This window comes from Pteropus vampyrus, unplaced genomic scaffold (assembly GCF_000151845.1).
Source record: "Pteropus vampyrus isolate Shadow unplaced genomic scaffold, Pvam_2.0 Scaffold138, whole genome shotgun sequence".
Classification (NCBI taxonomy): Eukaryota; Metazoa; Chordata; class Mammalia; order Chiroptera; family Pteropodidae; genus Pteropus; species Pteropus vampyrus.
Genome location: NW_011888919.1, coordinates 1936849 through 1954644, shown reverse-complemented (window position 1 = coordinate 1954644; position 17796 = coordinate 1936849). Strand labels below are relative to the sequence as shown.

Sequence of the window (17796 nt, the reverse complement as noted above, 5' to 3'; positions counted from 1 at the left end):
TAACAAAGAAATAACATTAATTCTACACAATCTCTTTCTGAAAATAGAAGAAAAGGGAACACTTACTTCTCAACTCATTTTATAAGGCCAGAATTATTAATACAAGACCAGGACAATACCAAAAAAAAAAAAAAAACCCTATGGGTCATCATCCCTTACGAACATGATTGTAAAAACCCTCAAAAAAAAATATCAATAAATCCAATCAAACAATAAAGAAAAAGAATAGTATACCACTTACAAGGGATATTACTCCTGGGAATGAAAAGCTGCTTCGATATTTGGAAATTAATCTAATCTACTATGTTAAGCATAAAGATGAAAAAAAAACACACAAAAAACCATAATGATCAACACAGAAAAGCATCTGACAAAATACAACATCCAATTGTGATAAAACTTTCACAAACTAAAAATATAAGAGAACTCATAAAATCCTCTCCCCTATGATCGTGAACAAGGCAGAGAGGTTTGGTCTCACCGCTCCTGTTTAACCCGTCTGAAAATCAGGCAGTGCAGTGAAGCAAAGAGAAAAAAGGATACAGATCAGAAAGGAAGAAATAAAACTGACCCTATTCACAAACAACATATTCGTCTGTGTGGAAAATCCTAAGAAATATGCCAAAAAACAAAAACTTTTAATGAATTTTAGCAAAGTCACAGAATACAAGGTCATGTGTAATTACACGAAAGTCACGTGTAGTTCTAATACACTGGCAATGTACAATTGGAAACCAAAATCTAAAAACCATACAATTTATAATAGCTCCACAAGAATAAATAATATACTTAGAAATAAATCTAAACAAAACAGGTATTAAGATCTGAAAACATAAAACTACAAAATGCTGATGTAAGAATTAAAGAATAAAGACAGACACATGGTATTCATGGGTTACAAGACTCAACATAAATAAAGATAGATCTATAGATTTAACATAATACTATTCAAAATCCCAGCTGAATTTTTTTGTAGCTATAGGCAAGCTGATTCTAAAATATACATGGAACGGCAAAAGAACCAGAGTACCTAACACAATTTTGAAAAAGAAGATAAAGTTGGACAAATAAAACTTTTCAATTTTAAGACTTACTATCAAGTATGGTAATTAAGGTAGCTTGGTACTGGTGAAGGGATATAAACACAGATTAATTTAACAGAAGATGGTACAGAAATACACCCAAACAAACAGTGTTGAGACAGTTGGTCACCCACATGGAAAGAAATGAATGTCAACCTAACCTCCACATTACAAAAAGTTAGTTCAAAATGAATCACAGAATTAAAGGTAAAACTACAAAACTTCTAGAAGAAAACATAAGAGAAAATCTTCCTGACCTGGGGTTAGGTAGAGTTCTTAGACGTTACAAAGCACGATTCAGAAAAGAAAACACTGATAAATCAGACTTCATCAAAATTAAAAACTTTTGTTCTGCAAAAGACACTGTTAAGAGACTGAAAAGCCAAGCTATAGGCTGAGAAGTAATACTTGTAAATCACATATCTGACAAAAGACCCGTATTCGGAATATGTGAATAACTCTCAAAAATCAACAATAAGGAAAACACAACCCAATTATTCAATGTAGAACTGGGCAATACAGAAAAACAAACACTTTAGCAAAGAAAATATATGATAAATAAGTTGAAGAGAAGAGATATCTTTGGACCTCATTAGTCATTAGGGAAATGTAAATTAAAATCACAATATGATACCAATACACATCTATTAAAAAAGCTAGACAATCCTAAGTGCTGACAAGGATGTAGAGCAACTGGAACTCCCATACATCATTGACAAGAATGCAAAATGGTAGCTACTCTGGAGAAGAGTTTGGCTGTTTCTTATAAAGTTAAACATATGCTTTCCATGTGACCCAGCAATCCCATTCCTCATTACATATTCTAAAGAAATAAGCACAAAAAATGGTACACAAATGTTTATAGCAACTTATTCATAATTGCCCCAAACTGGAAACGACCCAAATATCCTTCAACAGGTGAATGGATGAACTACGGTATATCCATAAATATTAACCAGCAATAAAAACGAATGAAGCACTGATACAGCGACTTGGATGAATGGACAAAGGCATTATGCTGAGTGAAAGAATCGATTCCAAATGTTATATTTGGTATTAGTCCATTGACATGACATTCGCAAAAAGACGAAAGAACTGTAGTGTCACTGTAGTTGCTAGCGGTTACAAGTGCAGTGAGGGGTGATTATAAAGGGAAAATAGGAGGGGAGTTTTTTGGGTGATGGAATTGTTCTGTGTCTGATGACTGTGGTGATTATACAAATCTATACCTATTTTAAAATTCATTGAATGATGCCCCTAAAAGGAAGAAAAAGTCAAATTTACCACATACTTGTTTTAAAAACCTGTTTCCTCATCTATAAAATGAGGATAACAACAGGTTTGTTATGGGAAATAAGTTAAGATCTGTAAGCCATTGGAAACACTGCCTCAGTCACAAACACAATCTGTTATTATTAGCTGTTACCTTTTCTACCAATGCGGTTCTTAGGAAGTTTATTTTAGATTATCAAAATAATTGCTCATTAACTTTTCAGTACTCTGAAATAGTTGATGGATTCTATAGCTCAACAATATTATGGAGATTAAGGACTATCTCCATGGGTAATTCCTATTCCATTTAGCTACTTAATTCCATTTTCAGGAACTCTGCACTGCAAACCCTTGCTGCCAGTTGTCTGTTGAGTAGCTACTCTAATTACAAACAACATGGTCAGCAACAGAATAACTGTCAGTGTATGGGAAGAGAGAGAGAAGACACAAAGAGCTCCAAGATACAGGCAAGTCAAACTGTATATGAGAAAACAAAATCCATCACCATCCCTCTCCGAAGTGCAAAACTCTCCCTTAGCTTTCTCAAGTGAGCACCGCCCTGCAAGCTGCAAAGAATGAACACCTTAAAGGAGCTGCTAACATCTCCCTTTCTTGGTCCTGGAATATAATCAATGTATATCCATTTTTGGCAATTTTGACAATAAATCAATCACTATCACAGTGATTCGTGTGGGGATTTGCTTTAAAATATTAAAATGCAAAAATCTGGTGGGGGAGGGGTTGAAACAAGACTGACAAATGTTAACAAGGGTTGAATCTGGGTGATGGTTCCAGAGGGGTTCATTATTTTATTATTACTTTTGGCTATGTTTATAAATTTCTAGAGTAAAAACTTAAGGGGAAAATAAAACCTATGATATTTATTTTGTAAAATGTAAGTAAAAATCTAAAAATAAATCTATGGAACAGGAAAACATTAAAATATTACTATTATCTCTGTATCCTGTGGTTATGGATAATTAGATCTTTTTCTTTACACTTCGTATATTTTCTTAATTCTTTACAATATGCAATCATTGTTTCTATAACCAGAATTCGAACTATAAATATTACTCCAAATAAAATACAATTAAATTGCAGATGAATAAAAAAAAAATCTTATCAAAAACTCAAAGTTCACTGACATAGTTTTCATGGCCCTCCACCAAAATCCCAAAACGTGCCTTCTCAACTTGATACTAAACGCGTTAAAAACTAAGGCAACAGATTGAAACTACCGAAATTCAAATCCCAGCTCAGCCTCTTACTAGCTGTGTGACCTAGCGTGGAGAGTGGATTGCAAGCTGACAAGGTTCTTGCAATCTGTGAGGTCAGCCAAGGGTTGCCTCGCCTCAACGAACCCTCCTAAGAATGGGGAAGTACGAACCGATCAGAGAACAACGCGGTGTTACTCCGAGACAGAGAAGTACGCTCAGAGCCGCTAGCAGACGGAACTGCGAAAGATCATAGCAGGGTGTGGGTTGGGTGATTGTGCAGAGGATGATCTTATCCTAGCCAGCAATTGCGTGCTCTTGTATAAAAGCAGCTTGTAAAAATAAAATTGAGCCGTTGCTCTACTATCAGTGGACAGTGGACGTCCTGATCCCAGCTTTCTGTCTTCTCTCTTTTCTTAATCTCCCACCGTTCCCACTCAGGTACATTCTCCAGAGCCACGCTGGACATGGCAGGATCTGCCACTCGCTGGACGCGGCCCTAGGATAAACTACTTATGCTGTGTCTGTTTCCTCATCTTCAACATGGAGATAACAGTACCCCTGGTCCCCACAGGGCTCTTATAAGGATTAAATATTTTAATTCATATAAAATGCCTAGAATAATATTTTAGCAATCAATGTTTGAACATTATCGTTATTACTCATGCCTCAGGACTCCCCATCCCTTCCTGAACCTATTCAACAAATATAAGGGCATATGCAGAGCAGAATTCACCGATGAATGAAGGAAATATATTATCCTCTGAGAAGATGTAATGTAAGAGGAAGAAAACGTCTAAGTCCTACTCGGGGTGAGCCTTCGCTACCGGGAGCCACAGAGTCATTCCCTCCTCCCTCCAGCCTTTTTCAAGAAATCAAGGGGAAGGAAAGGGGGCTGAGAAATCAGAACTTCACCACAGCTCCCGCATAAACTAGAGTGGACATCCCAGACAACAGCCAGGAGTGACCCTCTCCAAAAATTAAAATGAAAATGAAAAATTATTAGGAATCCCAGTACGGCCCCAAATCCTTCAGGGATCAGAGAAGGGCCAGGCACACTGCAGCTGGGGCTCTGACCCCGTCCGGGTTCAGACAGCTTTCAGGGGACTGAGCGCTTCTCCGGAAATCACAAAGCACTAGTAACAAGATAGATGTATTTTGTACCACAAGCCAGGCAGTTTGCCTTTTACGTCTATATTCTCATTTAATTCTCAAAATACCTCTTAGGTAGACACTAACGCCGACTTAAAGAGGAAACAGAGGCAGAGTCATGCAGATGCTCGCCGAATATCACACTGCCAGGAAGCGGCGGGGCGGCCGACCGTCGGGGGAAGGGTTGGGGCGCTGCAGAGCCCGGAGACCCCCGAGCCCGACGCCGCACGACCCGGGGCCCGCGGCCGCCCCACGCTCCAGCGGGCTCATTCAAAGGGACGCAAGCTCCGCCCCTCGCCGCAGGCGGGGTCTCCCCCGAGGCCGGTGCCCCGGCGGTGCTGGCCCGCAAGGTGAAGAAGGTCCCTGTGAACGCGGGGCGCGGGCTTGGGAACGGGGTTGGGGGGGCTCACCTTTCCGAGAAGAATGAAGGCCGCGGCCTCCTGTACCTGCGGCGGAAATGACTCTGCCTAGAGACCTCCTGGACTACGCTTCCCAGAAATCCCGCCGGGAGAAGGGACGCGGCCCCAGCCTCCTCTGGCGGAAGTTATCCCGCTGCAGCGTTCCCGGACTACACGTCCCAGCACCCCCGCGACCCGGGCGGAAGTGCCGGCGGCTACGCGGAGAGCCGGGACTGTGGTTCATCGCGTGCGGGTCGAGGGCGAATTCCACAATCCCGCCTTCTAGGAGCCGAAATGCTTCCAGAGAGCTCTGTCATATTCCCGGGTATTTCTTCTAGACCCACCGTGCGTTAAGGGCGGCTTTTCGGGGGCGCATTGTCTCTCTGTGGATCTTCCGGACAATTCCCGAATCTCCAACTGGGAGCCGGTTCCGCAAGGCTCCCTTTGTCTTTTGGATAGGCAATATTTCCACAGTCGTATTCTCTTTAGGATAGTTAGTCTGATTTTTATACTGTTAGGCAAGCTTGGCCCCCCTCTCCCTTTTTTTCTTGAAGTTTATTTCCTTGAAACGTGACCAAAACAAAGCAATGATTGATGATGAAGAAGATGATGAAGATGATGATGATGGTATAGGGAGGATAGACGCAACAAGATTAGCAAATATTGACAAGGGGTAAAGCTTGGTGATAATTCTATGGGGATATGTTATCCTATTCTAAATGCATTTGGCCACATTGTAAATCCCCAAACTAAAAAACAAAGGGAAAAAAAGACCTATTAGACCTCTTTTGTAAATGTGGGTAAATAAAAATCTTAAAAAGTACATTAAAACATCTGTACATCCTGGGAATATAAGTAATTCAACATTTCCTTTATGCTTATTCAAAGTATCAACTAAGAATTACTTGAAATAAAGTACAATTGAAGATGCCTACAAAGCTTATTAAAAACTCAAAACCCATTAACATGGCTTTCATAGTTCTTTACAATCCCTTCCAAACCCAAAAGCAAACATTAAGAATTGAGGCTGGGGACTGAGAGTAGGTGGGTTCAATTCTCAGCTCAGCTTCTTACTAGTTGGATAACCTCAGGTAGGTAACTTTTGCTGTGTCTCAATTTCCTCCTCTTTAAATGAAAAAACAACCCACCTCCTTAAGCTGTTGTTGATTAAATGTGGGATTCGTATGAAGCCCTTAAAATAATACTTAGCACTTGTGTTTAACTATCATTATTGACTATGCCCAAGTATTCCTCCCGCCCACCCATACATTTATTCGACAAACCCTTAAACATGTAGCAAAATGCGCTAATTACAATTATTAAAAGAAATCTCTTCTCCCCTGAGAAGAGAGACGATACGGCAGGAAGGATGGCCCTACTCAGGCGAGGTTCTGAAGCTAGCAGCCTAATAGTCATCCCCTCCTTCCTGCAGCCCGCTTCCATAAGACAGTGCCGGGAAAGGAAAGGAGGCTGAGAAATTACAATTGTGTCTCCCTTCTGCATGAATCACAGAGAACACTCCCAAACACTGCCCTGGAATGACACACACACACATATACCTCCTATCTCCACTTCTTAGATTAGATAGAGCGCGCGACTGTAGAAGAAAGCCGAGAATAGCCCGGATTCCTCCAGGGATTAGAAAAAAGGGCCAGAAACACCGCAGGTGGAACTGTGAGCCATTCCTGGACTCATACAAGATTTCAGGTAACTGGGCGTCTCTCGGGAAATTAAAATATATTAAAAGAAATCCATCTTTACCACTTGGTTTAAACCTTTTGTGACTATCTCTCCAAACAACTCTATTAAGTAAATACTATTATTCCCCTCCTTTTACAGAAAAGGAATGCGAGGCACAGACAGCCTAAGTATCTTGCTCAACCTCTCACCCCTAGGAGGTGGTGGAGCTGTCCGGTAAACCCGGGAGCAGGGATAGGGAGCACATAATACAGGAGACGCTCAACCCGCCAACCAACGGGGCCCAACTCCAGCCTCTGCCTCTGACTGCAGATTCTCTTCCAGGTCAAAGATGTATCGCAGCTGGCACCATGCCAAGCGAAGAAGCTTCGCTGCTGAGTGCTTGACTCAGCTTCCTAAGAACCACCGCCAAGACTTCCCCTCCCTGGAGCGGAAGTGACTCTACCCACAATTCTTGGCTTCCACTCCCAGAATTCCCCGAGGAGCCGTGTGTCACAGCCACGCCCTCCTGAAGCGGAAGTTCGCCTACTACTAGGAGCTGTCAGAATACACTTCCCAGAATCCTCACGAAGAACAAGCGACGTCATTGCCTTCCCAGAGCGGAAGCTCGGCTCTTGCCCTTAGAACTTGAATTGTATTTCACACGAGTCCAAAGCTAAGCAAGAACTCCTTAGCCCTTCCCTCTTTGAACGAAAATACCTCTGAAAGCACAGGATTCTAAGTTATACTTAATGATTTTCCCCAGCAAGTGTCTCCATCCATGTGAATCCCTTGGACCACAATTTCCAGAATCGTCTTCAGGTAGTGCTTCTCTCCAGCCTTTTCTTTTTCCTTTTGGATTACTAGGATCAGTATAAATTGTATCTTAACGATCGAGTTCAGACTTCCTTTTCCTTGTTCTCACTTTTTTTTCTTTCATACATGACAAAACAAATATGAACATCTAAAAAAGCCCCTTTAGTAGATAAGAATGAAACTTGAAAAGCGAAAGGAAACTGAGGCATAGGTTATAAAAGGGGAAGATGTGTGTGGGTTAACAATACAGACATTGAAACTGGGCATCAGTGTAAGGAACACAGTATCTCAACTCTGACTGGATTTTCTACATTATGCCATGTGTTGGATACATCTAGAACTCTAAGCGTGTTATCTGGCATTAGCTATTCATTCCAAGATGCAAGAACCCACAAGAAAGTGATGCAAGCTTTACTAAGGAATAGAGCAGAAGGAGCAAACACTTTTGGCTTTTCCTTAACATTAACTGCTCATTAAGAAATGTGGGTCATGAGGCGAATGACAGGAGCTGCACTGATGTGAAGACATTTCATAATGTAAAGAGATAAATATGTAAAATTTTGAAATATCTTTTTGTTCAAGTTCAAGCATGCATAACCTACATCCATCCTACTCTTGATATCTAAATACGATGTGTCTTAGAAATATGGAAACCAGTGAGACCATAATTTTTCATTAAGGTAAGTTGGTGAGGGTGGGACTCAAATCCAGAAAATCTGACAAAAACAAAAAAAAATACACACCTTTCTGTCAGTGGATGCCGCCTGGCAAGCATTGTTAAAGTCTCCCCTCCTGCGGTCGTTGTGTCTGAGTCGGAGTCTCCCAAAGAGCGCAAACAGCTCTTCATCGGAGGTTTGAGCTCTGAAGCAACCGATGAGAATCTGAGGAGCCATTCTGGGAAACGGAGAATGCTCACAGACTGTGCTGATGAGAGACATCCAAACACCAAGCACTCCAAAGGCTTTGAGTTTGTCACGTGTGCCGCTGTGGAGGAGGTAGATGCAGCCATGAATGCAGGGCCACACAAGGTAGGTGGAAGAGTTGTGGAACCAAAGAGAAGATTCTCAAAGACCTTGTGCCCACTAAGCTGTGAAAAACTTTTGTTGGTGGTATTAAATAAGACACTAAAGAACATCACCTAAGAGATTATTTGGAACAGTATGGGGAAAATTGAAGTGATTTGAAATCATGACTGACCGAGGCAGTGACAAGAGAGGCTTTGCTTTTGTAATCTTTGACGATCATGACTCTGTAGACAAGACTGTCATTCAGAAGTACCATACTGTGAATGGCCACAGTATGGTGTGAAGTAGGGAAAGCTCTATCTAAGCAAGAGGTGGCTAGTGTTTCATCCAGCCAAAGAGGTCGAAGTGGGTCTAGAAACTTCGGTGGTGGTCGTGGAAGTGGTTTTGGTGGGAATGACAACTTTGGTCGTGAGGAAACTTCAGTGCAAGGTGGCTTTGGTGGTAGCCATGGAGGCGGAGGATATGGTGGTAGTGAGAACGGCTATAATAGATTTGGTAATGATGAAAGCAGTTTTGGAGGTGGCCAAAACTACAATGATTTTGGCAGTTACAACAATCAATCTTCACATTTTGGACCCAAGAAAGTAACTTTGGAGGCAGATGCTCTGGCCCCTATGATGGTGGAGGCCAATACTTTGCCAAACCACAAAAACCAAGGCTGTGGTGGTTCCAGCAGCAGCAGTAGCTAGGACGGTGGCAGATGCTTTGAATGGCTTCCAGGAAACAAAGCTGAGCAGAAGAGGAGAGTCAGAGGTGACAGGGAAGGTATAGGTTACAACAGATTTGTGAACTCAGCTGAGCACAGTGGTGACTGGGCCTGGCTGCTACAAAGAAGACAAGTTTTAGACAATACTCACATGTATAAGCAAAAAACTCGACTATTTGTGACTAGTTGTATAACATGTTATTTTAGTTTCTGTTCTGTGGACAGCGTAAAGCATTCCAACGAAAGGTTTTAACGCAGACCTTTTTTTTTTGCACCCATGCTATTGATTGCTAAATGTAATAGTCTGATCATGACGCTGAATAAAAGTCTCTATTTTAAAATGTGCTGTGTGAAGTTAGTCTACTCTGAAGCCATCTTGGTAAATTACTCCAACAGGTGAAGTTAGAATCCCTTCGGGGTGATGCCAGCTTCCACTTGAAATTTATTTACAACCTGCTTGGGCGCAGAAGCCATTGTCTTCAGGAACCTTGGTGTAGTTGAATCGTTACTGTGTTGTGACCTGAGTTCACTGTTAAAGGGCCACCCAAGCAGAGTCATGGAGTTCATCTGGTTATAAGTTGTTGGCACATCTTACGCAATATATCTAAATCAAATTATGGTACCAGATAAAATGATAGATGAGAATGAAGCTTGTGTATCATCCATTATCATGTGTAATCAAACAATATAATATACTCAAAAAATACACAGAAGTTCTACTTTCCAGCTTTTCTTCTGGACAATAACTAAAAATTTTCTACCTTTTTATGATGAAAATGTTCAAATATACGGAAGTACAGAACAGTGAAATAGTCCATAGCCCTAACCGTTATCCCCTAGATTCAAGTTATCAATATTTGCCACACTTCCTTGATCTATCAATTTTATCTTTCTTCCTTTTTGTTACTGTAATATTTTTATGTAAAACCATGACACTGCATTCTTCTTCTCTTAAATATTTCCATGTGTACTGAATTACAACCTCAATAAAACTATCACACTGAGGAAAATAGAATTTCTTACCTGACAAAATAAAACTCTTCAAATTTCATGATTATCTCAAAAATGTCCATTTTCTTGCATTTGATTGCCGTCTCTTGAGTTTCTCAATCTAGAAGAGTTCCCTCTTCCATCTATTTTTAATTTATGACCTTGAAGAAACCAGGTCAGTAGTCAAGGAAGATGTCCCACATTCTGAATTTTTAAAAACGTTTTCTCATGCTGTCATTTAACATTTTCTACAATTTCTCCTGTGGTTCTGGTAAACTACAGTTTAGATTTTAAAGGCAGATTAGATTAAAGTTCATCGTTTTTGGTGGGAATGCATCCTCGTTAAGGTTATTTGAGCCTTTCTCTCAGTGAAGACCCCAGCACATCCCCGAACGTTACTGCTTCCCACATCCAAGACTGAATCTCAATTACGCATGCAAATGTCTACTAGAAGAAGAGCCAAGTTGAAAGAGAACGGAAGAGTGAGAGTTTTGAATAGGTTTTTCTCTTCTCTCCTCCAATTACCAGTCATATCCTATTAAGCATCCACAGTCTTGCAAAGTATGCTGCAATGAACACCTATGTCCATTTGTTCTTGAGCTCTAATCTGACTGTTACCATAGGATGAATTTCTAGAATAGAGACCCCTGAAGCTCAGTGAATACACATTGTGTGATTAGAGTGATATTGCCAGCACTGTGCTCCAAAACAAGTGTTCTGATCGACTGAGTCAACAGAATTTGGGAGGCTTTTTTTTTCCCCAAAATACACACCATGAATTTCAATATTCCCCTTCTCTTTCGTAGCATGTTTAAAATACATCTACCATTGCACTTACCTACTTCTCTGAGTTATCTTTGTACCTCTCGAGCAGTGCTTCCCAGCCAAGATCAAGAGCAGTGACAGTGTCTCACATTTTTAAGTAATAACTATTCAATAGCAAACATGATGGTTATTTAAAAACTAAAATAGAGGCAAGTCAATATTATCATATAACAGCATCGTCACTCTCGCTTGCACTGCAGCTTGTTTCCTGAAGCAGGAGACTAAAATACGGATCTGGAGCTAGCAGGCCAGGAAATATACGTAACCTGCAGGCTTTGGGAGCAGAGACAATTGACTGGCTCACACCGCATCTATTCCTAATTCCTTTTGCCCTGCATGCCTCTTTTACAAAACTAGAAAAAGACACAGTACTCACTTTCTTAGTATTCCTTAAGTTTATACGTGATCACGGGACACAGTTGAGCAATGAGACATAAGTAAGTTTTCTGTGTATTCCAGAGAGGAGAAAGACTTGGCTGGCATTGAGGATATAAGGATAAGGGAGATTGAAAAGGTAGTAGGAACAATGAACTGTAGAAATCGATGAGGTCAAAGTCAGGGTAAAACAGAAAGATCTGGGAAGATAAGATATGTGAGAGTATGAGGCTTCAAATAGAGGGTATGGAGGGACTGCAGCTATTGGTCATTTAGGGGCTACAGTATGACAACGAGAATCAGTGTCCCAGGTAGGATGTAAGAAAAGATCACTGGAGGCACTGATGTCGAGGCACCAAAGTTGTGAATGTGGATACTGAAATGAACAAGAAAGCGACGAGACAGGAGGCAAAATCTTCAATGAATCGGGAATACTGGACTTATAGAGCAGCAGATGGCTGTAAAAGGAAGGGCAATGATTTATCATTTGACGAGATGATAACTGAGTTTTAGAAGGAGAAGCAATGAGGAATAAAAAAGAAACCAATTCTGTTCCAAGCACAGCAGAAACTGATATGATAGGAAAAACAGTCACCGCTTGAAAAAGACTGTAGAAGAACTGCTGAACTATTTTCCAGAGTGGCTGTACTATTTTACATTCCCCACAGAAATGAGAGTTCTAGTTTCTCGGCATCTTTGCGAGCTTTTGACATCGTGACTATTTTTTTCTTTGATGGTCTACGGCCATGCCACTCTGAACAAGCCTGATCCCGTCTGATCTCGGAAGCTAAGCAGGGTCGGGCCTGGTTAGTACTTGGATGGGAGACCACCTAGGAAGACCAGGTGCCGTAGGCATAAAAAATAAAAAATAAGGGATTGTAAACTGACAAGGTCCTTGCAATCTGTGACCGAGGGTTGCCTTGCCTAAAAAATAAAAATAAATAAAAAATAAAAATAAAGTGGAACGTTGTTATGACAAAAGCTCCTTTGTGAAGAAAGAGTATTTATTACTAATGTGTAGGTGGGAGTGACATTCTGGGATATAAAAAGAAGGGGTGCAGATGGCATCCATTTGGGGAACAGATGAGCCCCAGCCAGTGGCCAGGTACAGGGGGAATGGGTGTGCCTATGTGAGTACAAAGCCTGTTGCATGCAGGGACTACCTCCAGAAGTCTATGGGAATGTGACCGACAGTCTAGATCTGCAAATCAGCAAGAGACTGTAGATTCTAGGTGTGTGGCTGGTGCAGCGCATGACCAGATAAACGTTTTCAATACCCACACTTGTGATTGACCATGCAGCTGCTACAAATAGCTGGAGACCCCTTACTCCTGCGATCTCCCTCCAACATCTTCTACTGAGAAAGCTTAACATTGTGTTTACTGCAAAGAAGAAATGCTCAAAGGAATGACTTTCCTTATCACAGAGTATGTATTGAAGGGTGAGTTTGGAGCTGAAAGGCAATAAATTGGTAATTGGCACAATGCCCCTAGACTTAATGGCAATCATTGGCACTCCCAAGCCCCGGCTACTGCTCAGTTCTTCAGTAAACACTGAGTTACACAAGAAGACATACAGAATCAGGTTCAGCAAGCCAAGAATTGGCCCAAAATCTAGCCTAATAGGCACAGAGACACAAGGAAGGCCACCAGTGAGAGGAGAGTTGGCTCTCCTACTGGTCCATTTGCACTAATTACCCACACAAGGAGCTATACCACAGTAACTACCTAGTGACAGACTAAGCCCATTGCCTTCCATTCTGGCAGCTTCCTTCTAAAGCAAAACCTCACAATCTTCCACCATAACTTGTTTTCTCCAAACAATCCAACCTCTCCACCATGAGCTCTACTCCCAGCCCGTTACGGAAAAACACTGTAAGCATTGGTGAATGTCTAATGACCGAAGTGTGACCTCAAGCATCTAAATACAGAGAAGGAAAAATTATTTTGGGACAGCAATTCCTACTTTTCACGTATCCCTACATGGGTTAAATATTCCAAACAACCCTTTAGACACTGAAAAGCGAAGTGAAGAGTGGTGGAGGGGATGGTTCTCAGTGCTACTCTGCACTTTTAAATTCTCGTGTTTCAGTCAGGGATCATAACGTTAATAATCTTTTACGACTTGATTTTTTCCTCCAAACAACAGGTAGAAATGTTTATAGGTCTAGATCACTTTTAATGATGCTATTTTATTCCACAATATAATTTACTCGATTTCTTATTCATGGATCTTTGTTTACAATTTTTATTACTGTAAGTATCCTTGGAACGTGATCCCTTCTGAAACCATCTTCCCTCCCACCCCACTTGGGCAATTAAGCGTAAATTCTGAGAAGTGGGATTACTGGTTCAAAGACAATGCACATACACGCTTTGATACAGAGACAAAATCCTCTACAGAAATGTTGTACCTGGTTTTTTTTTTCTCCCCAACTTATGTAAGAATGCCAATTTTTTTTCCCACTCCCTTAGTAACACGGAGTTTTGTTAATCTTTCCCTGCTGCCCACCTGGGTCAGTAAGAGATGGTCTTATTTGAGTTTGAATGGCTGTTCTGTATGCAAAGTGTAACTAGTAGGCAAATGTAAGATAAACTAGGAATAAAACATGATCCAAATGAAGAAACCTATAAATCAACTAACATGCAAAAAAGATATTGTTACTGAAGATGAAGAAAGATATTGTTACTGAAGATGAAGAAAGATATTGTGAAGATATCTCCTCCTCCCAAATCCATCTATAATTTCAAACCAAATCACAGTTTTGGAAGGAACTTGACAAAATGAGCACCCTCTAAAAAGCTATTGTAAACAAGACTGAAAAAATCCTATCCACCATTTTTGCTGTCTGCATGGCCACAGAGCCTTAAAGATTTCAAAGTTTTGAACTCTGAATTATGTGGCACTCTTATGTGGACTCCAATGACTATGAAACATGTTGCTATTAAATCTCTCTGTACTGGTCAGGACAGCCTAGGCTATGCTAGCTAGTAACAAATAAACCACCATAATCTCAGTAGTGTAACACAATAAATGTTTATTTCTTACTAACCAAAAAAAAAAGTCCCACACAGGTCAGACAGCCATTTTTCATCAATCCAGTCTGAAATAAACGGGTCACCATGACAGGAAGAAGCCTGTAGGAAATCACGAGAGGTTTGTAAGGGCCGAGCCTGGAGGTGGCTTATATCACTTTTGCTTGCCATCCACTGGTTGAAACCCAATCGTATGGATCCACTCTTAAATGCAAGGGTTCCTGGGTAATGGAATCCTCCTGTGTGCCCAGGAAATGGACGAGCGTGATGAACACACAGAACTGTTTCTGCCACACCCTTAAAACATCACTTCTATAGAGCTTCTCTCCTTGTAGAGAATCTAATGGATTTGAAAACCTGAGTACAAACTAATATTCTGACCACACTAATAACACAGGTTTCATTTCTCAGCACTATCCTGAATGTTCTTTATAGAGAGTATCCTCTAGTGGGGACACTCTAAAAAATTTTTGGCTGAACCAAAGTCCTTACTATACTCATCCCAATTAGGATTTCCTTCCTGGGCACATCTGTTATGAAAATTTGACCTCTAACTATTGTCACTGCCACAAGCCACCCATTTGCCAATGACCACTTACTTTGCCACTGCAGCGTACAACGGCTGATGGGAACTCCCAGAAGTCCTTGAGATCTACAGTCGTTTCCTGAGACGGTCTTAAGAACTAGGTGCTTCTGTGCTATAGGCTGACATAGGTGGCAGTGACCCTGTCCTTTGCTCTCCCAGCCCTCCAATGGCTGAATAAGGCTCTGTCATCTGGAACACACAGAGTGGCTTCTGTTTTCCTGGTTGAACCCTGACTTACATTTATGATGCTTCTGTCCTCTAGCGCAGTCTTTGATGAGTAAGAAGGTCGGAGCTACAACCAAAACCCTTGTCATGCTCATGACGCGTATACTGCAGCTCGTCTGTGTGCACTCTCTGATGAGCAAGAAGATACGAGTTCCGACTGAAACCCTTTCCGCAGTCCTTACACTTATAGGGCCTCTCTCCCGTGTGGACTCTGAGATGAACGTGAAGATCTGAGTTCCGACTGAAGCCCTTACCACACTTGTCACATTTATAGGGTTTCTCTCTGGTGTGATCGCGTCGATGTAAGTGAAAATATGAGCTGTAACTGAAACCCTTACCACACACTTCGCATGTGTAAGGTTTCTCTCCTGTGTGAACTCTCTGATGATTGTGAAGGACGGAACTGTATGCAAACGCCTTTCCACACACACTGCATTTGTAGGGTTTCTCCCCAGTGTGAACTCTCTGGTGAATGTGAAGGTGTGTGCTTTGGCTGAAGCCCTTTCCACACTCACCACACCTGTAGGGCTTCTCCCCCGTGTGCGACCTGTGGTGGACCTGCAGAACGGAGCTCGAACCAAAGCATTTGCCACACTCACTGCATCTGTAGGGTTTCTCTCCAGTGTGGACTCTCTGATGGACAAGGAGATTGGAGCTCTGATCAAAGCCCTTCCCGCACTCGTCACATTTGTAGGGCTTTGCCCCCGTGTGTATTCCCTGGTGAATACAAAGTAGTGACCTGAACCCGAAGCCCTTCCCACACACGTCACATTTGTGGGGCATCTCCCCCGTGTGCACTCGATGATGGTTGTGAAGAGAGGAGCCGCGCCTAAAGCCCTTGCCACATTCTGGACATTGATAGGGTTTGTCTTCCAAGAGGCCCTTCTTATCTCTGGGAGGGTCTGAGCTCTGTTGGCAGCCCTTCGCCTGCTCTTGACCTTCATAAGGTCTCTCACTTGCATGGGTTTTATAATGAATAAGATCTGAAGTCTGACTAAAGTCTTTTTTGCACTGGTCACACTTATAAGATTTTTCTGCCACGTGAGCGCTGCGATGGAAGTTCAGATTTGCATCATCTGTGAAGCCCATTCCAGGATGGAAAGGATGCGGTGCCACGTGTACCACGTTATGTTGTCTGGCTCTTGACTTCATAACCAGGTTTTCCCCACCGTTGGTGGATCTACCAAGTTCCTCTCCTTTACATTCTTGGGGATCATCGCAGTCACGGGAGGTCCGACCGAAGCTGTCATCACACCGGGCACATCCACGCAGTTTCTCTTCCATATAAATTCTCTTACGGCTTCCCTGAGAATTCTGGGCCTCGGTCATTAAGCTGGTTTTCCTCCAAGAGTCCGGGGTGAGGATCTGTGTCAGGCCTTCCTGAGCAGTGCCATCACAGTTTGCTAAGTGAACGGCATCTATTACATAGTTTTCACTGTCAGAAATCTGAAGAGATACTCTTGCCCACTTGTCACACAGGAAAACATCTTCTAAATACCGGGGACAACCTCCTTGAAGATTCGTGGCATAATCCTGACTCACAGTTAGTTCACTGATCCTTTGTTTCCGAATCTGCCAACAGTAGAGTACTTCTCGTGAGAGGCAACTCAACCCTTTCTCCTGAAGATTCAAAATATTGTTTTTGATCCCGTCTCCTAGGAGGAGAAAGAGAATTTGGCTAAGGGAACAAGTAAACTGTCTATCCAAAGGTTTGAGAAAATGAAGTAGGATGGGGTGGGAACTTGTCACTGGCTTCTATTCATATGCGAAACCATTTGAACCACAGTAATTTGAATCGGTGAGTTGCCAATTAAAACTCAGGTATATGGCAGGGAAATCAAAAGAAATCTTGGGGAAAACCTATAAAGTAAGAAATTCACCTCCCTGCTATAAGAGTAGTCAATAAAAGCCTTCAATCATTTTGCTACAAAAAAATATGAGGAAGATTCCTGTGCGATTCAGTAGATACGCACATAGCGCATAATAGTGGAATGCTAGACACACAGGTGGGAGACACAGAGGATCACGAGAACCCTCCAAGACACCGTAGAAGGTTGCAGAAACAAGCAATAAGTCCTGTCTCCTAAAAGTGACCCTTCCTTCACATCACCGTTACATGGGGTAGGACTGACGTGTATGTTGTGTACAGTCAGCACGGCTGGGCGTGCTGGGCCTAACGCAGCAAGGGGGACCGAAACGGGAAAAATATTATAAAGTACGGGTCTGGGGCTGGTAGGGGAGGCACCATGTACCTTTGAGAGGCTTAAAGATGTAAAAGTGGGAATTCTCCAGTTTCAGGGAGGTGATATCTCCAGGCGCCAGCCCCAGGAGAAGCGCAACATTCCAAGGCGAAGATGATAAAACTGTCTATTAGGCCCTGTTTGATCTGAGAATTCCCCGGACACATTTATCTTTGTA

The 17796-nt window shown here is 41.9% G+C and overlaps 2 protein-coding genes, 1 non-coding gene and 1 pseudogene across 3 annotated transcripts in view; 2 read left to right on the top strand and 2 right to left on the bottom strand.

The window, feature by feature from the left end:
- Window positions 1-5258, bottom strand: part of ZNF112 (zinc finger protein 112) — a 32772-nt gene extending 27514 nt beyond the window's left edge. Inside the window, exon 1 of the mRNA XM_011367990.2 lies at window positions 5131-5258. The gene's annotated coding sequence lies outside the window, so the exon portion shown is untranslated. The remainder of the gene's footprint in view (window positions 1-5130) is intronic.
- A 2984-nt stretch (window positions 5259-8242) lies between these two features.
- Window positions 8243-9679, top strand: LOC105297429 (annotated as a pseudogene).
- A 2589-nt stretch (window positions 9680-12268) lies between these two features.
- LOC111744664 lies at window positions 12269-12387 on the top strand. The gene has a single exon (XR_002782271.1). It is a non-coding gene; the product is annotated as a 5S ribosomal RNA (ribosomal RNA).
- A 2162-nt stretch (window positions 12388-14549) lies between these two features.
- The window catches only part of ZNF285 (zinc finger protein 285), a 14203-nt gene continuing 10956 nt past the window's right edge, over window positions 14550-17796 (bottom strand). The window contains 4 exon segments of the mRNA XM_011367979.2: window positions 14550-14669; window positions 15167-15602; window positions 15605-15815; window positions 15817-17033. Of these exon segments, the coding sequence (XP_011366281.2) occupies window positions 15412-15602; window positions 15605-15815; window positions 15817-17033 (1619 nt within the window). The 3' untranslated portion in view covers window positions 14550-14669; window positions 15167-15411.